This window comes from Neoarius graeffei, chromosome 18 (assembly GCF_027579695.1).
Source record: "Neoarius graeffei isolate fNeoGra1 chromosome 18, fNeoGra1.pri, whole genome shotgun sequence".
NCBI classification, from domain to species: Eukaryota; Metazoa; Chordata; class Actinopteri; order Siluriformes; family Ariidae; genus Neoarius; species Neoarius graeffei.
In genome coordinates this window covers 42,918,009-42,936,771 of record NC_083586.1, presented here as the reverse complement: position 1 = coordinate 42,936,771, position 18,763 = coordinate 42,918,009, and the positions used below count along the sequence as shown (strand labels likewise).

Here is an 18,763-nt window from a genome sequence, read left to right as displayed (position 1 = left end):
AGGACTGATATTTCATCTGTGCTGTATGTCGAGCATGTATAGCATATTTGACAATAAAGTTGACTTGACTAAAAAAAAAAAGACTGGATATGATGCTTCATCATTGCAAACCTAATATGTAGTCTATTACTACATCTAATAAAATAGCAGCAGGTTATACAACGTTACACACTACATTTTATTATTCATCTGTGGGTTCATATTTGACTAAAGCCTTTGCTAGCTGATGAGGCCTATTTTATAATATGGATATTACTCGAGCAATGTTTTGTCCCTTCATCCTTTTCACTCACACAAATTTCACTCTTTGAATGAATAATTAAACAGAATATCCTGGTACAAAGGTCAGGTATTGATTAGATCATTTTCATTTCAGTGTATTTGCCTGATACTGTCCAGTTTAATTTGATTTTATTTTTAACAAACAACCTCACTGCAGAATAAGGATAGATATTAGCTGTAGATGCCTGACTGCCTCCTGACCTCTGAAATACACTTACACAAGTGCTGTAGCTAACAGGCCTTTAACACCCCATCAGAGACCCTGTATCATTAATTTATGCATGAGGCATGATGTCAAGTTGATAGCAGCCTGGCATAATTCGACGTGACTCGTCTTATTTATTTTGACTCTAGAAGTTCTGTAGATTCTCATTATTACTGCATGATATGGACAAAAATGGTATATTATTAAATATTTAAATAATATTGGCTGGCTTTTTTTCGTGGTCTATCAGATATATTCCATTCAGTTAGCATGATATTGAATGAGTCGAAGACGAGTTCAATACCATGCTAGTTGAATGAAATATATCTGATAGACCACGAAAAAAAGCCAGCCAATATTATTATTTTTATTATTATTATTATACATACAGCAGAGGGGAACCGTCAGGGCCTTCTAGGCCTTCAGAGAAGGCCCAAACATATCAGCATTTCAAATGTTGCATTTAATTTCTTTCATTATATTTATTCTCTTCTGATTCTAATTCGGCCTCATTTTTTAAAAATCAAATTTACTGGGGGCGTCGTGGCTCAGGTGGATAAGGCGCCATACCATAAATCCGGGGACCCAGGTTCGATTCTGACCCGAGGTCATTTCCCGATCCCTCCCCGTCTCTCTCTCCCGCTCATTTCCTGTCTCTACACTGTCCTATCCAATAAAGGTGAAAAAAAGCCCAAAAAAAATCTTTAAAAAAAAAATCAAATTTACTTCAGAAATAAAAGGGTTACTGTCCTGAAAACTTTAAAATAGAGTTATCCACTGAGATTTTTTTGTTTGTTGTCTCTAGGCAGAGAAGAGTTTAGAGCTGCTCACTCATTGGTTTGGACTTCATTGCTGGGACAGAAGACCATGGCAGTGTATGTTTATGTAGGAGGTGACAGATGAATTAACCAATCAGATTTTGATTTATAGTGGAAGGGACCAAAAATTTATCGCCCTAGGCCTACTCAAAGGCCAACGCGAGCTTAACTTAACCGCGAGTCGCCGCTGTCAGCACAGCAGTGAAATAACCTTCCAGCCGGTGTAGCATTCATCAGTAGCGTTAGCAAATGCTGATAAAACGGTCAAGTCAGTGTTATCGAGAGCAAGTAGCACAGGCTAACGACCAAGAAACTAAGATTTCTGTCTCCAGACTCTTCTTCCACGCATGCTCGCTACAGTATTTTTCACTCAGACTTAAGTATTCATTTTCTTATGTAATTTACTGAGTTACTTTTAAAATCAACACCGACAACTACACACAACGGAGCGACTTGGCAGCCGGCTGCTAATCCCTTGCAAAATCTTTTGCCCTGTTGGTTTTTTGGTGTGTCTGGCTAAGTTTTGACTGAGCTCAAGTCCCAGCTCTAATAGTAATGGCTCACCACTGCTTGCAAATATGTGTGAAGAATATCTAATGAAGTTTTGGTAGCTTTTCAGGTGTTCAACGTGTCTTTCTCTTTCCTGGCAAACAAAGAAATGCTTCTGCACATGCGCAGCAGAAAACTCTCTCACTGGATATTTGCATCAGCTCTGACGTGTGACGTCATGCAATATCGTAAACCATATTCAACGCTCATGCTCCACTGGGTAGAGTGACATAATACACGTAGGATAAGCGATATGCTAATAATATTGCATGCTATCAAACCAAATGAATGAAGCCTGCGAGGAGGGAATAGAATACATGTTTTTATTCCATCGTAAAATTGTCCTGTATGTATAATAGTAATAACTATCATAATTACAAAGATTGGTTTAAATAATACAGTGCAATCACAATTCGTTACAAGTCCAAAACTGCAATTATAATTAACAAATTTAATGTTGTGTTGCTTTCAGTTCTTATGAAAAAGAAATTAGTGGGACAGAGGGAGGGTAATGAAGACTCCTCACCAGGTTGTCGAGCTCAGGGTCCTCGCTGAAGAAGGACTTGCTCTCCTTATCCTGACTCCGCACAAAGTTCTGGATGTCCATGTCGAAGCTGGCTGACGTCACACACTCGGAGCGCTGCGTGGACTGCTCACACTTCTCAAATAAAAGTGCCAGCAGGGGGAACAGTGGGTGCCTGTCTCACACACACACACACACACACACACACACACACACACACACACACACGTGTCTGTCTCACGAGTGAACTGAAAATCATTACATAGAGTGACAGAAAGACAAAAAGTTAAACAAGAGACAAGAGCTTTACCTGTAGATGGCGGCTTTTTGGGCCTCCATGGGTGTCTGGGGGTCAGCTGACACTGGGCTGCTCTCCTCCTCCTCTTCCTCCTCTCTCTCCTCTTCCTCCTCCAACCTTTCATCTGTCTCTCCTACTGAGTGCTCCTCCTCCTCCTGCATCTAGGCAGGAGAGAGAGAGAGAGAGAGATGGGACAAATTCAAAGATAGTCCTGTGTTGGATGACGTGTGATGATGCTAGCAGGTCCTCCAGTTGCTAGTCCTTGGAAAAGAAAACACAGCACATCTTTTATCTCACGAACCTGGAAGGAGCAAAAGGCAGAACAAAAGGGGGTGCTTATATTCAAGAATGAGACCCTGGGGCGGAATGAGGTTTACACACACACACACAATCTTTTTGTTAGGCATTGATATTTATTATTTTGCAGATGCTTTTTTTTTCTTCTTTTTTAAAAAAAAGTGATTTACAATTGCATCCATTTATCCAAATATATAGTTGAGCAGTTAAAGGTTAAGGGTCTTGATTTGAAGGGATTCGAAGGGTCCAGTTCACTATTCACTTTTTGAATTTGAACCCACAACTTTGCCATCACTTGCACAGAACATTAACCACCGAGCCTTGTGTGCTCACGGGTCCAGTCCCTCGCTCATTTCTAACTGGTTGAAACTTCTTGTGATAATCCTACTTGTGTTTAATGCAATTTTTACCTGCTTTTGGACTGTTCTGTTATATTGTAATATATGATTTGTGCAAATCGACAACCGCCCGTCTCGTTTGTGTTGAAAATTTTCACGTGTCCAACCATGTACAGTATTTACACTCCAGGGAATCGAACATGTTTAAAGGCAACAAGTTCTCCAGAGCGAGAGCAAATGAAAAGGTTTTTCTTTTTTTCTTTTTTAAAGAATGCATTTTGTTTGCATTTTATTTAAAAGGTGCCTTAATCATTAGGAAAAAAAACCCACTACTCATTTTAAAAAGCGCTTCTATTGAGAATGATATAACAATAACTTACAGACAGACAGACAGACAGATAGATAGATAGATACTCCTACTGTTGGAGGGAAAGCCTGCTCATTTTTAAGAAGAGTGCCAATAATTCTGGAGGGCACCATGACTCTGAGGATCTCTTTGATTCAGGACACTCATATGATGTCTGCAAGCAACGCATGAAAATCTGGATGATAAAATCTGAAAATAAATATATAACAGTAGATGCTTCACACTAAAACACAACCATCATAAATTAATATCATTGAAATAAATAATAAATAAACGTGTCTATCAGAGGGTCATGAACGAAAAGCTGCTTTGTGTTGTGTCGTTATACGGGATGAGAGCAGAGAATGGCCTTTTTTAGAGCAAGCCTTTTAAAATGTCCTTGATTGTAATCTGGAAGATGGCAGTTAAGGATATTTTACAGTGTGGTTCCACTTAAGATCTGAAAACTTACAGAAGCAGCAAAGCATTACCTCAGGATACAGGTTTATTTTTTTTAATATTCTGTCCTGATTGGATGACTGATTATCAAACCTAAAATACTGTTCGATGTCAAATTGCGTAGACTTAACTGTACACTGCAATCAAAACAAATTTCCTGTTAGTAATTCAATAATTCAAGGCCCAGGGTGTTATAAACGGTATATATTAGATGGGCACGAGTGTTTTACTGGGAAATACACCACTCGTATTTTTCATACGAGCTACATCCGGGACATGGAGATCCAAAAACCGTGACATTAATCTCTATAGGTCACTTGTGATGAATTGTTTTGATAAATTTGGCTCCTTTTTTTTGTGAATGTGTCCTATATAATAAAAAGAACATCACACGTTGGCTTGATGATATGAAGTTTATCTTCTCGTGATGAAAAACTCGCATTTTTCATTTGAAATGCGTCACGGATCTGAGTGACGCATTTAACAGTTATTCCACAAAATCGAGTCGTACATGAGCTGATAGCTGATGAGGCGCGTAGCACCGAGTCAGCTATAAGCCATGTATATGACGAGATTGAGTGGAACAACTCTTTTATTCTATCCACACTCGCTGGATTTTGAGAAACTGAGCACTTTTATTTTTTGCAAATTCGATAAATAAAAACTTTATACAAAAGATCTGACAAAATAATCTCCGCTTAGAATGTAAACAAACCGGCGAAATGACAGGAGCAATCTGTGAAAAATGCTATAATAATAATTCTTGAAAAAAAAAATTCTTACCATCAAATACTTTTATTCCATATTTTGTTCCTTGTTTTTGTATTTTTTGGGGTTTTGTTTTCAAGTAGTTTTTATTTCATCCTCGATTGATTCAGCAACACGCTCTGCCGTTCTGTTTTTCTCTACTCATGGCATATGAGCTGATATCCTAGTAGCAGAGTAGCCAATCAGAGCGCGCGATTGCTCATATCCAGTCAATGTGAATCGAATAATTTCCCGATATTTCACTCCGATGACGTCACTCCCAGTGTTTTCCCACTGACTGGATGCACTTTGTCAAATAGGTTCAAAACTAAAATTATTTTGATTAATATTTTTTGTGGATGTGTCCATATAATATAAAGAACATTACATGGTGGCGGGAAGATATGAAGTTTATCTTCTTGTGTTGAAAATATTTTCAGTCGTTTGCTTCACTCACTCGTGAACACGTTCATCACTCGAAGATAAACTTCATATCTTCACACAACCATGTAATATCCTCTATTTATGATGTGCTGTTAGGGATGTTTTATTTTCAGTCAGCTGATATATGTATATTGAAAGAGGGATTTAATTTCATTTCAATTTAATTACAGCACACTATATTCTGACGTTCAAATTATATATTTTTTATGACAACCCGGATTCCAAAAAAGTTGGGACAAAGTACAAATTGTAAATAAAAACGGAATGCAATGATGTGGAAGTTTCAAAATTCCATATTTTATTCAGAATAGAACATAGATGACATATCAAATGTTTAAACTGAGAAAATGTATCATTTAAAGAGAAAAATTAGGTGATTTTAAATTTCATGACAGCAACACATCTCAAAAAAGTTGGGACAAGGCCATGTTTACCACTGTGAGACATCCCCTTTTCTCTTTACAACAGTCTGTAAACGTCTGGGGACTGAGGAGACAAGTTGCTCAAGTTTAGGGATAGGAATGTTAACCCATTCTTGTCTAATGTAGGATTCTAGTTGTTCGTCTTAGATCTTTTTTGTCGTATCTTCCGTTTTATGATGCGCCAAATGTTTTCTATGGGTGAAAGATCTGGACTGCAGGCTGGCCAGTTCAGTACCCGGACCCTTCTTCTACGCAGCCATGATGCTGTTATTGATGCAGTGTGTGGTTTGGCATTGTCATGTTGGAAAATGCAAGGTCTTCCCTGAAAGAGACGTTGTCTGGATGGGAGCATATGTTGCTCTAGAACCTGGATATACCTTTCAGCATTGATGGTGTCTTTCCAGATGTGTAAGCTGCCCATGCCACACACACTAATGCAACCCCATACCATCAGAGATGCAGGCTTCTGAACTGAGCGCTGATAACAACTTGGGTCGTCCTTCTCCTCTTTAGTCCAAATGACACGGCGTCCCTGATTTCCATAAAGAACTTCAAATTTTGATTCGTCTGACCACAGAACAGTTTTCCACTTTGGCACAGTCCATTTTAAATGAGCCTTGGCCCAGAGAAGACGTCTGCGCTTCTCGATCATGTTTAGATACGGCTTCTTCTTTGAACTATAGAGTTTTAGCTGGCAACGGCGGATGGCACGGTGAATTGTGTTCACAGATAATGTTCTCTGGAAATATTCCTGAGCCCATTTTGTGATTTCCAATACAGAAGCATGCCTGTATGTGATGCAGTGCTGTCTAAAGGCCCGAAGGTCACGGGCACCCAGCATGGTTTTCCGGCCTTGACCCTTACGCACAGAGATTCTTCCAGATTCTCTGAATCTTTTGATGATATTATGCACTGTAGATGATGATATGTTCAAACTCTTTGCAATTTTACACTGTCGAACTCCTTTCTGATATTGCTCCACTATTTGTCGGCGCAGAATTAGGGGGATTGGTGATCCTCTTCCCATCTTTACTTCTGAGAGCCGCTGCCACTCCAAGATGCTCTTTTTATACCCAGTCATGTTAATGATCTATTGCCAATTGACCTAATGAGTTGCAATTTGGTCCTCCAGCTGTTCCTTTTTTGTACCTTGAACTTTTCCAGCCTCTTATTGCCCCTGTCCCAACTTTGAGATGTGTTGCTGTCATGAAATTTCAAATGAGCCAATATTTGGCATGAAACTTCAAAATGTCTCAATTTCGACATTTGATATGTTGTCTATGTTCTATTGTGAATACAATATCAGTTTTTGAGATTTGTAAATCATTGCATTCCGTTTTCATTTACAATTTGTACTTTGTCCCAACTTTTTTGGAATCGGGGTTGTAAATGTTAAAAAGAAACTAACAAAAAAGTGGTTTTGCATAGAAACTGTAAAGAAAGTTACTGTACGAGTAATAATACATCGCAATACAAAGTTCTACAATGCCATAATATATACTATACACTCACTGGCCACTTTATTAGGAACACTCATCCACCTGCTGTTTTATGCCGTTCTCTAATCAGCCGATCCCTTGACAGCAGCACAATGCATCAAATCATGCAGATACAAATCAAGAGCTTCAGTTAATGTTCATTTCAAACATCAGAATGGGAAAAATGGTGATCTCAAAGTGTGACTTTCTTTCACTGTGGCATGGGTGTTGGTTTGAGCCAGATGGACTGGTTTGAGTATTTCAGAAACTGCTGATCTGGGGTTTTCACACACAACGGTCTCTAGAGTTTACACAGAATGGTGCGAAAAACAAAAAAAACATTGAGTGAGAGACAGTTCTGTGGGTGGAAATGTCTTGTTGAGAAGAGAACTCAGAGGAAAATGGTCAGATTGGTTCGAGCTGCCAGGAAGGATATAGCAACTCATATATTCACTCTTTACAATCGTGGTGAGCAGAAACGCATCTCAACATGCAACAGCAGAAGACCACACTGGGTTCCACTCCTGCAGCGAAGAACAGGAATCTTAGAATCAAGAACAAGTTTCTATTAAAAGTAGACGGCCTTTCGATTTCATAAAACCAATGAAATTTAGTTCCTTCTGAAATTTGGTCATTGTGATATATTTATTTCTGTAATATCTCAAAAAAAAAAGGCCATTCTGTGGCTGGGAAGTTATTTAATTTGAGGGGATTCCCGAGCAAATAATATGCATGAAATCACTCGCTTCGGCAGTCAAGCAGACAGAGGAAGTCCAGTGTGTGCATGCGCAGGTTTACCTTTCGGTGTTGGCGTCGTCTTCTTCTTTTCGGTTTTACAGCAGCTGGCATCCACAGTGTTGCATTACTGCCATCTACAGGTTTACCTTGACCATGCACTGACAGTTCCATCATTCTGTCACTAAAAACGAACAGCTGATCACACCGAGGTGCTCGCTGACTGCCGATATTTATTAGTTTGGTCCTGCGTTTCCTTTCCTTCACAACATAACGTGTTTTCTTCTCACTTTCCGTTACTGTATTCAGTCTTTCACATTTCATTTGTACACTCTCCTGTTTCAAATTTGTATCCCACAATGCCCTGCACGAACGGGGAAAGCCCACCACATGATTCATGACATCAAAAAAAAGTCAAAGTCCTTCCCGCGCCTACAGTACCTGGTATTCCTAGGCAGTCTCCCACTCAAGTACTAACCAGGCCCAACTCTGATGGTGGCGCATCGGGCGGCGCTGATCTCCGTTTCCGTAGCCCTCGGCCTCTCGTCTATTACATAGCTAGGGTTACAGTGGGGGGCTAGTCCTCTGGTAACCACGAGAGTTTAACTCCCCATGCACATCTGTATTGCAGCGTGCCTTGCCAGATGGTAGTAGGTACCATTTTTATAATGGTCTTTGGTATGACCCGACCGTGAATAGAACTCACGATCTCCCGATCGAGAGGCGGACACGCTACCACTAGGCCACTAGTCGGTGATTCATGACATAGTATCTTGAATTGTGTCATGGTGAAGCAGGAAAAAAATAGCGGAGAATTTAGGGCCATGTGTCCTAAATTCATTAATCATTCGATTTAAAAAAAACTAATAAAATTGGAAGTCTGTGATTCGAATTCAGTAGCTTTCGGTCCACTAAACAAAAATAATTGGGTGTTGGGGAGAATTCTTTTTATGACCTACACTTGAAAAATCTGAAAGTCAGTACAGCTTTAAAGTGGCCGGTCCATCATGTGATACAAACACAGACATATAATCTTGCGCTACTACTAATGTTAGCTCTGATAGCATAAAATACTCGGCTCCTTTATACATTTCAGTACTCAATGGTAAAATAGAGTAGTTAAATGTTCATTTTAAAAGGTATCTGACATTTGTAGTAAGGATGTATTTCTGTAGGTCTACCATTCCTCTCTCTTTCGCTCGCTCTCTCCAAGTGCCTGTGAAGTTATTTTTTCCTCAAACAAATTAGATTCAACTAACCTGAACAGCCCAAAAAACAATGTATTCCTAAAATGTGCTCACTCTATTGTAGCATGTAATTGAACGGCAGGACATGATTGATTAATCATCATCTTCAGTAAAACATGGTGAAATCATGCACTCTCTGTATCTGTCTCCATCTCTCATACTCTATAATCTCAGGCCCATGTGACTGAAGGCATGTGACAGGGAGTAACAATGGCTTTGATTGAAAGAAGAGTTATAAATACTGTTCTGCGAGTGGTGGAAAAGCTCGGGGTCAGCCTTGCATGTCCTTATTTTCGCTCATTACTGACCACGGTGTTTGGAGTTCCACCATCCCACCCATCATTCTCATGATAGTACTGTATTCCCAAAGATCTCTGAATATCAACAAAAATGTCAGGGGTGAATTCATTCAAGTGAACAAGGACACTGAAAGCCATTTTTGTATCATGTAAAAAGTAAATGTTAATATCATAATATGTAACGAGTGTTGCCAGGCAAAACAAACCTCGCCTGGCAGCACTTATTTTATGCCTATATGTTGATAATGATAATATTTCTCAATAATCAGCTGTCAGGTTATAGTCCTATGAAAATCCATGACCTTGACATTTCAAAGTCACAAAGTCACAAGTCAAAGATCACGGTGCCAAATGAAAGCCCATATGGCACTTCCTACAAGTTGATAATGGTAAATATCTGTCTACCATCAACTGTTTTCAAGTTACAGCCCTCTGAAAATCCGTGACCTTAAGTTTGACCTTTCAAGGTCACTCTAGGTCAAAGATCATGGTGGAAAATGAAAGGCCATATGGGAGTTCCTATATGCTCATAATAGTAAACATCTGTCTATCGGCAACCGTTTTTGAGTTATAATGGAAAATGTTATTTTGACCAAAAGGTTGACCTTTCCAGTGACCTTGACCTTCACCTTGACCCGATCACCCCCAAAATTTAATCGGGTAATCAACGGACCATTGCCCACCTACCCTGAAAATTTAAAGTTAATCGGTGCAACTGTCTAGACGCTAGATTGTTAACAGACAGACAGACAGACACAAACAAACAAAGGTCATGGTGCCAAATGATAGCGCATATATGACTTCCTATATGTTGATTAATGATAAACATCTCTCTATCTCTAACCGTTTTCGAGTTCTAATGGAAAATATGCAAATTTTAGCAATGACCTTGAACCCCCTGACATTTGACCCCCAACCGCTCAGAAAACTACGAGAGATACCCCATCATGTAACATAGCAATGGAAGCAGAATTGAAAGATGAACAGTTTGGAATTGGTTTGAAGTAAATATGACGAATATGAAGGAAGATATCACGAAACAAATTATTTTGACATTTTTGGTGACCTTGACCAGATGACCCTCAAAATGTTGGAGGTTCTATTTGAGACCAATGCCCATCTATCCTGAAGATTGGGTCCAGCCATTTTCCCGCAACATTGCTAACAAAGAAACCTCACCGAAAACAATACCTCACCCCCTGGTGGACTCCGTCCCGGGCAAGGTAAATACAGATTTGTTTGATTGATATATGTGGTCATTTATTATTATTATTCATTATTTTTTATTATTATACTGTCATTTATTATTCTTCATTAGAATTTTGCTTATTTTAAATCACTCATTTCTAGAAAGAAGCACAATTATCTGCTAATAAAAAGAAAATTTAAAGCTTAAAAATAGGAAAATATATCGAGAAATAGGCTTAACAATCTTATATTTGGTTTGTTGTAATCTTATCAGTATGAATATAAATACGCAGGTGATTACAGAAAATCGTGTGCACTGATTGGTTGAGAAATTCAAACTATTTCTCGATAATCACCTCGAGCAACTCAGCAAAATGGCGGCCAATTGCTTGGTCACTGTAAGTGAGGAAGAATTGCAAATTATAAAAGAAAACGCTGTTCCTAAAAGCACTAAAGATGCTACGAAGTTCGGCCTAAAACTATTCTAAGGTAATGTGGAATTATGATTTATTTTATCTATTTTAAAACAAAGCATTTTATGTGAGTCGGCATAGATAAGTGACAAGTCTGCACCACACCTTTATTACATTTGCATGCTGCTTTTGAAGTTTGAAGTAAATGATTTTTTCATTTCATCTCATCTTCCGCTTATCCGGAGCTGGGTCGCGGAGGCAGTAGTCTGAGCATGGAAGCCCAAACTTCCCTCTCCCCAGACACCTCAGCCAGCTCCTCGGGAAGAACACCGAGGCGTTCCCAGGCCAGCCGAGAGACATAGTCCCTCCAGCGCGTCCTGGGTATTCCCCAGGGCCTCCTCCCAGGGGGACATGCCTGGAACACCTCCCCAGGGAGGCGTCCAGGAGGCATCCGAAAGAGATGCCCGAGCCACCTCAGCTGATTCCTCTTGATGTGGAGGAGCAGCAGCTCTACTCCGAGCTCCTCCCGAGTGACTGTGCTTCTCACCCTAAGGGAGCGCCCAGCCACCCTGCGAAGGAAACTCATTTCTGCTGCTTGTATCTGCGATCTTGTTCTTTCGGCCATTACCCAAAGCTCATGACCATAGGTGAGAGTCGGAACGTAGATTGACCGGTAAATCGAGAGCTTCGCCTTTTTTTTTTTTGTAATATGATTTAAAGAAAAAAAAATAATCACCTGTGTATTTATATTAAAACAATTATCCAGCTCAGGCTCAGTAAATATCGGTGATTATTATACATACGGGCCACTTTTTCCATGGAATAAAAACATGTATTCTATTCCCTTCTAGCAGGTTTATTGATGGCATGCAATATTGTTAGCATAATGCTTATCCTCCGTGTATTACGCCACTCTCCCCAATGGAGAATGAGCATGCAATATTACAATATGCACATTGTCAAGACAACACAACGTCACGCGTCAGAGCTGATGCGAAGATCCAATGACAAAACTTTTCTGCTGCTCATGCGCACAAATCATTTCTTGGTCAGCCGGGAAAGAGAGAAGACGAGGCTAATCCAGTGCTACTGCTAGGATTAGCTATGCTATAATTAAGCACTAAATAAATAAACTGAAATCTGAAACTAAACATGTGGTGAACACCCGAAAGGCAACCAAAACTTAGATATTCTTCACTCATATTTACAAGAGAAAAACATACCAACGGACATCGAAAAACTGGAAAAGAGACACATCAGAGATGTAAAACTTCCATGCTAGTGAGTGACTGTGACAGTTTGTAAAGAAACATGGCCGTGAGGTTTGCTTTGTTAAAAGCAGGAGATTTTGAGAGAATTTTGGCTGCCAGGCCACTCAGTTGTATGTAGCTGTCGATGTTGATTTTAAAAGTAACTAAGTAAATTACACAGGGAATGAATGAATGAATGAATAAATAAATAAATAAATAAATATTTGGCTTGACTGTGCTAGCATTGGCCTTCGCTAACACTTCACCGACTAGAAGGTAACTGGACTACCGCGTGAACAGCACCAAGTGGCAGGTAAACTCACATTGGCCTTCACTAACGCTACTGCTGAATACTACACCGGCTAGAAGGTAACTGGACTGCCACGATAACAGCACCGAGTTGCGGGTAAGCTCGTGTTGGCCTTCGAGAATGCTGATATGAAGATAGCGTGTATGTATAATAATAATAATATTGGCTGGCTTTTTTTCATGGTCTATGAGACATATTCCATTCAGTTAGCATGACACAACTTGTCTTCGACTCGTTCAATATCATGCGAGCTGAATGAAATATATCTGATAGACCAGGGCTTTTCAAAGTGTGGGGCGCGCCTCCCCTAGGGGGCACCAGAGTTCTTCGGGGGGGGCGCAACGTGAGGAAAAATAAACCAGAATAAGTTATTATTGCGGACATTTAGCGAACTTCAGCTAGCCTTTACCAGAGACAAAGTGGATCGATTTTTAGGACCTAAAGCTACAGTGAGTGAGGAGACGGAGTCTGGGCCAAGCAAAAACAGAAGGAAGTATGACCACGATTATTTAAAGTTTGGATTTTCATGGACTGGATCTGAAGATGCTCCACTGCCACAGTGTGTTGTCTGCCAAGAGGTGCTAGCTAACGATGCTATGAGATGTTTAAAATGTGTAAAACAAGCACAGATGTTTAAAATGTGTAAAAAAAAAGGTTTTAAAAAAGCACAGATGTTGTAAATGTGTAAAAAAAAAGGTTTTAAAAAAGCACAGATGTTTAAAATGTGTAAAACAAGATGCTTTAAAAAAGCAGAAGTTTTAAAAAAAGCTCAGATGTTTAAAATGTGTAAAACAAGATGTTTTAAAAAAGCTCAGATGTTTAAAATGTGTAAAAAAAAAAAGAGGTTTTAAAAAAGCACAGATGTTTAAAATGTGTAAAACAAGATGTTTTAAAAAAGCACAGATGTTTAAAATGTGTAAAAAAAAAAAAAGGTTTTAAAAAAGCACAGATGTTTTAAATGTGTAAAAAAAAAGGTTTTAAAAAAGCACAGATGTTTAAAATGTGTAAAACAAGATGCTTTAAAAAAGCAGAAGTTTTAAAAAAAGCTCAGATGTTTAAAATGTGTAAAAAAAAAAAAGAGGTTTTAAAAAAGCACAGATGTTTAAAATGTGTAAAACAAGATGTTTTAAAAAAGCACAGATGTTTAAAATGTGTAAAACAAGATGTTTTAAAAAAGCACAGATGTTTTAAATGTGTAAAAAAAAAGGTTTTAAAAAAGCACAGATGTTTAAAATGTGTAAAACAAGATGTTTTAAAAAAGCACAGATGTTTAAAATGTGTAAAACAAGATGCTTTAAAAAAGCAGAAGTTTTAAAAAAAGCTCAGATGTTTAAAATGTGTAAAACAAGATGTTTTAAAAAAGCACAGATGTTTTAAATGTGTAAAAAAAGATGTTTTCAAAAAGCACAGACGTTTAAAATGTGTAAAAGGGAAAAAATAATGTGTACAACAACCATTTTTTTTTTTAAATACGAATGGAATATTAAGTATAGCAACAACAAAAATTGTAAGGGGGGCGCTGTTGTTTATTTGCTCTCTGAGGAGGGGCTGACTCTCCCACACTTTGAAAACCCCTGTGATAAACCACTCAACACCAGCCAATTTTATTTAAATAATAACCTCAACTTCATCTCAGTTATTATTCACCGAGATTCACTTCGCCTTTGTCAAATAATTGTGAAATAGTAAATAAATGTGACTAGATTTTTTTATATTTTCGCTTGCTGATGTCATTTTTGCAGTGTTGTCATCAAACAGCACGTGAATTTGAGTATTTTAGTTAAGATTTGTTGGTTGTTTTACAAATTGTGGGTTGTTGTATTGATGTTGCTATTTATTAACTGCTGTAGTAAGTTCAGGCAGCATGGTGGTGCAGCGGGTAGTGTCGCCGCCCCATGGCTCCTGATTTGATGAGCATGGGTTACATTCTGGGTGGAGTTTATTTGCATGTCCTCCTTGTTATCCTCCTAAAAACATACTGGTAAGTAGACTGGCGATGATAAATTGCTTCTAGGTGTGAATGTGTGTGTGTCTCTATGGTGCCCTGTGATGGACTGGTGTCTCATTCATGGTGTCCTCCAGATCCACCACAACCCTGACCAGGACAAAGTTTACTGAAGATGAATAGATTAATGCACGAACTTTTATCTTTTATACCACGGTTCGTTCTGGTCCACTAATGTGATCGGTCGAGCGTTGTTTCAAGAGTGCTGATATTTTCACATCACGACACTGAAATGTCAAAAATTCATCAATTTCCTCACAAGTGACATCTAGAGATTTATGTCACAGTTTTGGTTTTCCATGTCCCGAATGTAGTTCGTATGAATAATACAAGTGGTGTATTTCCCAGTAAAACACTCGTGTCTATATTATATAAACCAATATCACACTTGAGGTTGCGCTGATGTATTGAATATCAGCACAGCTGCGATTCAGATGTAGGCACAAGGCCGTATCTAATCACAGCCACACTGATGTTCAGTGCGGCAGCACTCCCTCGTGTGCGATATTGCTCAGTTAATCAGTCTGCACTGGGATTCCTTATTTTGTTTTGAAATAATTTTATTTTTTATGACTGCTGTTACATGTTCTTATGGCTGCTCAGGACTATAAGCAGAATTTAATTCACATGAACACGAATACGAGTGTGTAATAGCGGTTTGGTTTTTCTGGTGTTTATTGTTCAGCTTATTGTACAGTTTAATGTCAGTACTGAATGCATTTGTTGATATTTGCTTTGTCCGACACTGTATTGTTAAACTGTAGCACCGTATCTGAGGGAACTATATTCCGTTCCTAAAATTTCATCTGTCTGTAATGAAAACAAAGCCTACTTGACTTGTTTTATTCATTAATCTTTCATGTAAAGCATTTTGAGATTTGGGAGGCACGCGCGCACACACACACACACACACACACACACACACACACAGGGTTAGTCAAAATTATGTTAACAATTAAATGGTAGAAACCATTTATTCACAAAACATACATCATATGTGCAAGATGATTTGCAGGACGGTCTCAACCTGTTCGAACAACAGTACCATTTAAAGCCCAGACACGTATTTCACGGTCACGGTGCACCACACATTCAGGAGAAAAATAATCCATTCGTGTTAATATAATTTTGGCTAACCCTGTATGTATATATATATCATCTCATTATCTCTAGCCACTTTATCCTTCTACAGGGTCGCAGGCAAGCTGGAGCCTATCCCAGCTGACTACGGGCGAAAGGCGGGGTACACCCTGGACAAGTCGCCAGGTCATCACAGGGCTGACACATAGACACAGACAACCATTCACACTCACATTCACACCTACGGTCAATTTAGAGTCACCAGTTAACCTAACCTGCATGTCTTTGGACTGTGGGGGAAACCGGAGCACCCGGAGGAAACCCACGCGGACACGGGGAGAACATGCAAACTCCACACAGAAAGGCCCTCGCCGGCCACGGGGCTCGAACCCGGACCTTCTTGCTGTGAGGCGACAGCGCTAACCACTACACCACCGTGCCGCCCCATATATATATATATATATATATATATATATATATATATATTAATATTATAGGCATTTAGCAGACACTCTTGTACTGGGTAGCAATTGGGGGTTAGGTGCCTTGCTCAAGGGCAATTCCTGCTTATCTAGGGAATTGAACCAGTGACCAATTGGTCCCAAAGCTGCTTCTCTAACCATTAGGCCATGGCTTCCCTACTGATTAGCACTGTTGCCTCACAGCAAGAACGTTTTGGGTTCAACCCCTGTGGCCTTTCTGTATGGGGTTTGCGTGTTCTGCTCGTGCCTGCATGGGTTTCCTCCGACAGTCCAAAGACATCTGGATTAGTTCAATTGACTATTCTAAATTGTCCATAGGTGAATGAGTGAGTGAGACCGTCTCTGTGTTGGTCCTATGATGGATTGGCGGCCCATCCAGGATGCACCCCACCTCTCAGTCCAACGTTGGCTGGGATTGTGTCCGGCTTCCCCGTGACGCGCAATGGATAAATGATATAGAGAATAAGATTTTGGACTTGAAATGAAAAGCTACTGTTGTTGGCGGTCATGGTATTGGTTGTTTTTAATCATCATCATCATCATCATCAGTGATGGAGGCATGTCACTCCTCACCTGTTGAGTCTCCTGAAACTCCTCCATGGACACCGACGATGGCGACGTCATCATAGTTACTGTTGCTGCTGGCAACGCTGGAGCATTCTAGCACCAGACCTCACAACTGGAGACACACATCAACCTCGCTTTATTTTTAATATAGTCTCATCCATTCATTTCAAGCAAAACATGAATAAAATCAGGAGAGGAGGTTACTTTCAACACAGTTAGCTTCATGAGCCTGTGACAGGAGATGGGGAATGTACTTCTAGGCTAAATGTAGCACACTGCTGAAACATAAGATGGGTGTTGAAGGGTCACTGAACTCAGAGGGGAGAAGAAGGAAGGGCTGGGGTTGTCTTTAGAAAGACATTGTGTAGAAATTATTCCAGAAATTACGGGGAAAAAAGGTATTAGGAAGCAGAAACATTAGGAAACTGCCTTGTTTTTTCTCCTCTGTACTACTGCATTAGCGCGGTTAGCATTTAGCACAGAGTCTAAAATCAGAAATACTTCATAAATGATCATAAATGTTAGCATGCCATGATAGTCAAGTCAACAAAATGCTATATGAGATGAGATATATGATTTCGTTTTCTTCTGAAACACCAGAGCCGCCATGTTTCTTCTGAACATGTTTACGGCCAGTCAGTGCATACTTCCGTACTAAACAGTACGTCAGAATACACTCCCCGACTCAGCAGCGTACTATTCTAACGTACTGTTTAGTACGTACTATTTCCTACAGTATGCGGATTTGGTTATTACAAGGAAAGGAAAGGAAAGAAGAAGAAAAACACAGATTATTCAATAACAGCTTTTTTTTTTTTTAAACACGAAATCTTCACTAATATGTTTCGTTTGGACTGATAAAATATAAATCTACAGACTCGAAGAAGAAAAGAAAATTTTTTTTTTTAAGTAAAAAAAAAAAAGTGATCCGTTGTGCAATTTGAAAACATTTTGTAAACATACTAGGAGTTATTTCGGTCTGTGCCTTTAATTGTAGAATAAAAGCCTGCCCATTGCCTATCAATCAAACCCAGGGACTGGTGTGGAGTCTCCCTGTATCCCTCCCTACAGGCTCACGCCATTCGCACTTCCACTAAAGAGCGTTATAAAAAAAGAAAGAAGGAGGAAAAAAAAAGAGAGAGAGAGAAAGCTGGGCCTTGCTCGCTCTGCTCTCGTCCTCCGTCAGTACAGAAACATCGCTGCTGAAAAACCGCCATGGTATTTCTGCCCCAAACCGGGGGAATAAACCCGAGCCGCCTTCCGCTTCTCCCCCTCGGGTGAGGCGCCTTTACTATGCAGGCGCCTGGAGCCCAGATTGCCTGATTGATAGGGAGCAAAAAAAGAAGATTTTGAGTGACAGCTTACCTTAGTGCCAATCTTCGTCACAATGACAAGCGGCTGCAGCAATCGGGACCCGCAGTTGTTGCATTGCGTCACCACGCAAGGCACGCAGGCCGCTCATCTCATAAATATTCATGAGATGGGAGGAGACAATGCAGCTCGCCGAAAAAGGTTCTCGCCCCCCAGAGAACTCGTGCAGTATCCTTCCTACAGGGAGTGGAAAGGGCCAGACAGATCTACTTCAGGACACTTTCTGCTCATTTATGGTTTTAAAGCAGAACCTTTATTTTTAAATACATTTCTGAGCGGATAGTATGACCATCCTTGACTCTTGTCTCATCCTGTTCTACAGGGTCGCAAGCAAGCTGGAGCCTATCCCAGCTGACAACGGGTGAAAGGCGGTGTACACCCTGGACAAGTCGCCAGGTCATCACTTTGGACTGTAGGGGAAACCCAGGCGGACACGGGAAGAACATGCAAACTCCACACAGAAAGGCCTTCGCCGGCTACAGGGCTCGAACCCGGACCTTCTCGCTGCGAGGTGACAGCGCTAACCACTACGGCGCCTAGTAGCATTTTTTGTCAACATTTATCTTTTTTTTTTAATTAAGATTTATTTATAAGACTATCAAAAATCTTA

At 39.8% G+C, this 18,763-nt stretch overlaps 1 protein-coding gene across 2 annotated transcripts in view; it reads right to left on the bottom strand.

Moving 5' to 3' along the window:
- Positions 1-18,221, bottom strand: part of pknox1.2 (pbx/knotted 1 homeobox 1.2) — a 43,296-nt gene extending 25,075 nt beyond the window's left edge. The window contains exons 1-4 of one of the 2 annotated variants that reach the window (XM_060898833.1): positions 18,148-18,221; positions 16,789-16,894; positions 2,688-2,836; positions 2,381-2,552 (exon numbers count right to left, since the gene is read on the bottom strand). In XM_060898833.1, the coding sequence (XP_060754816.1) occupies positions 2,381-2,552; positions 2,688-2,836; positions 16,789-16,842 (375 nt within the window). In that variant the 5' untranslated portion in view covers positions 16,843-16,894; positions 18,148-18,221. Of the gene's footprint in view, positions 1-2,380; positions 2,553-2,687; positions 2,837-8,004; positions 10,771-16,788; positions 16,895-18,147 lie in introns of those variants that run through there. The other variant, XM_060898832.1, reaches the window with a different exon arrangement.
- Between the last annotated feature and the right edge of the window lie 542 nt (positions 18,222-18,763).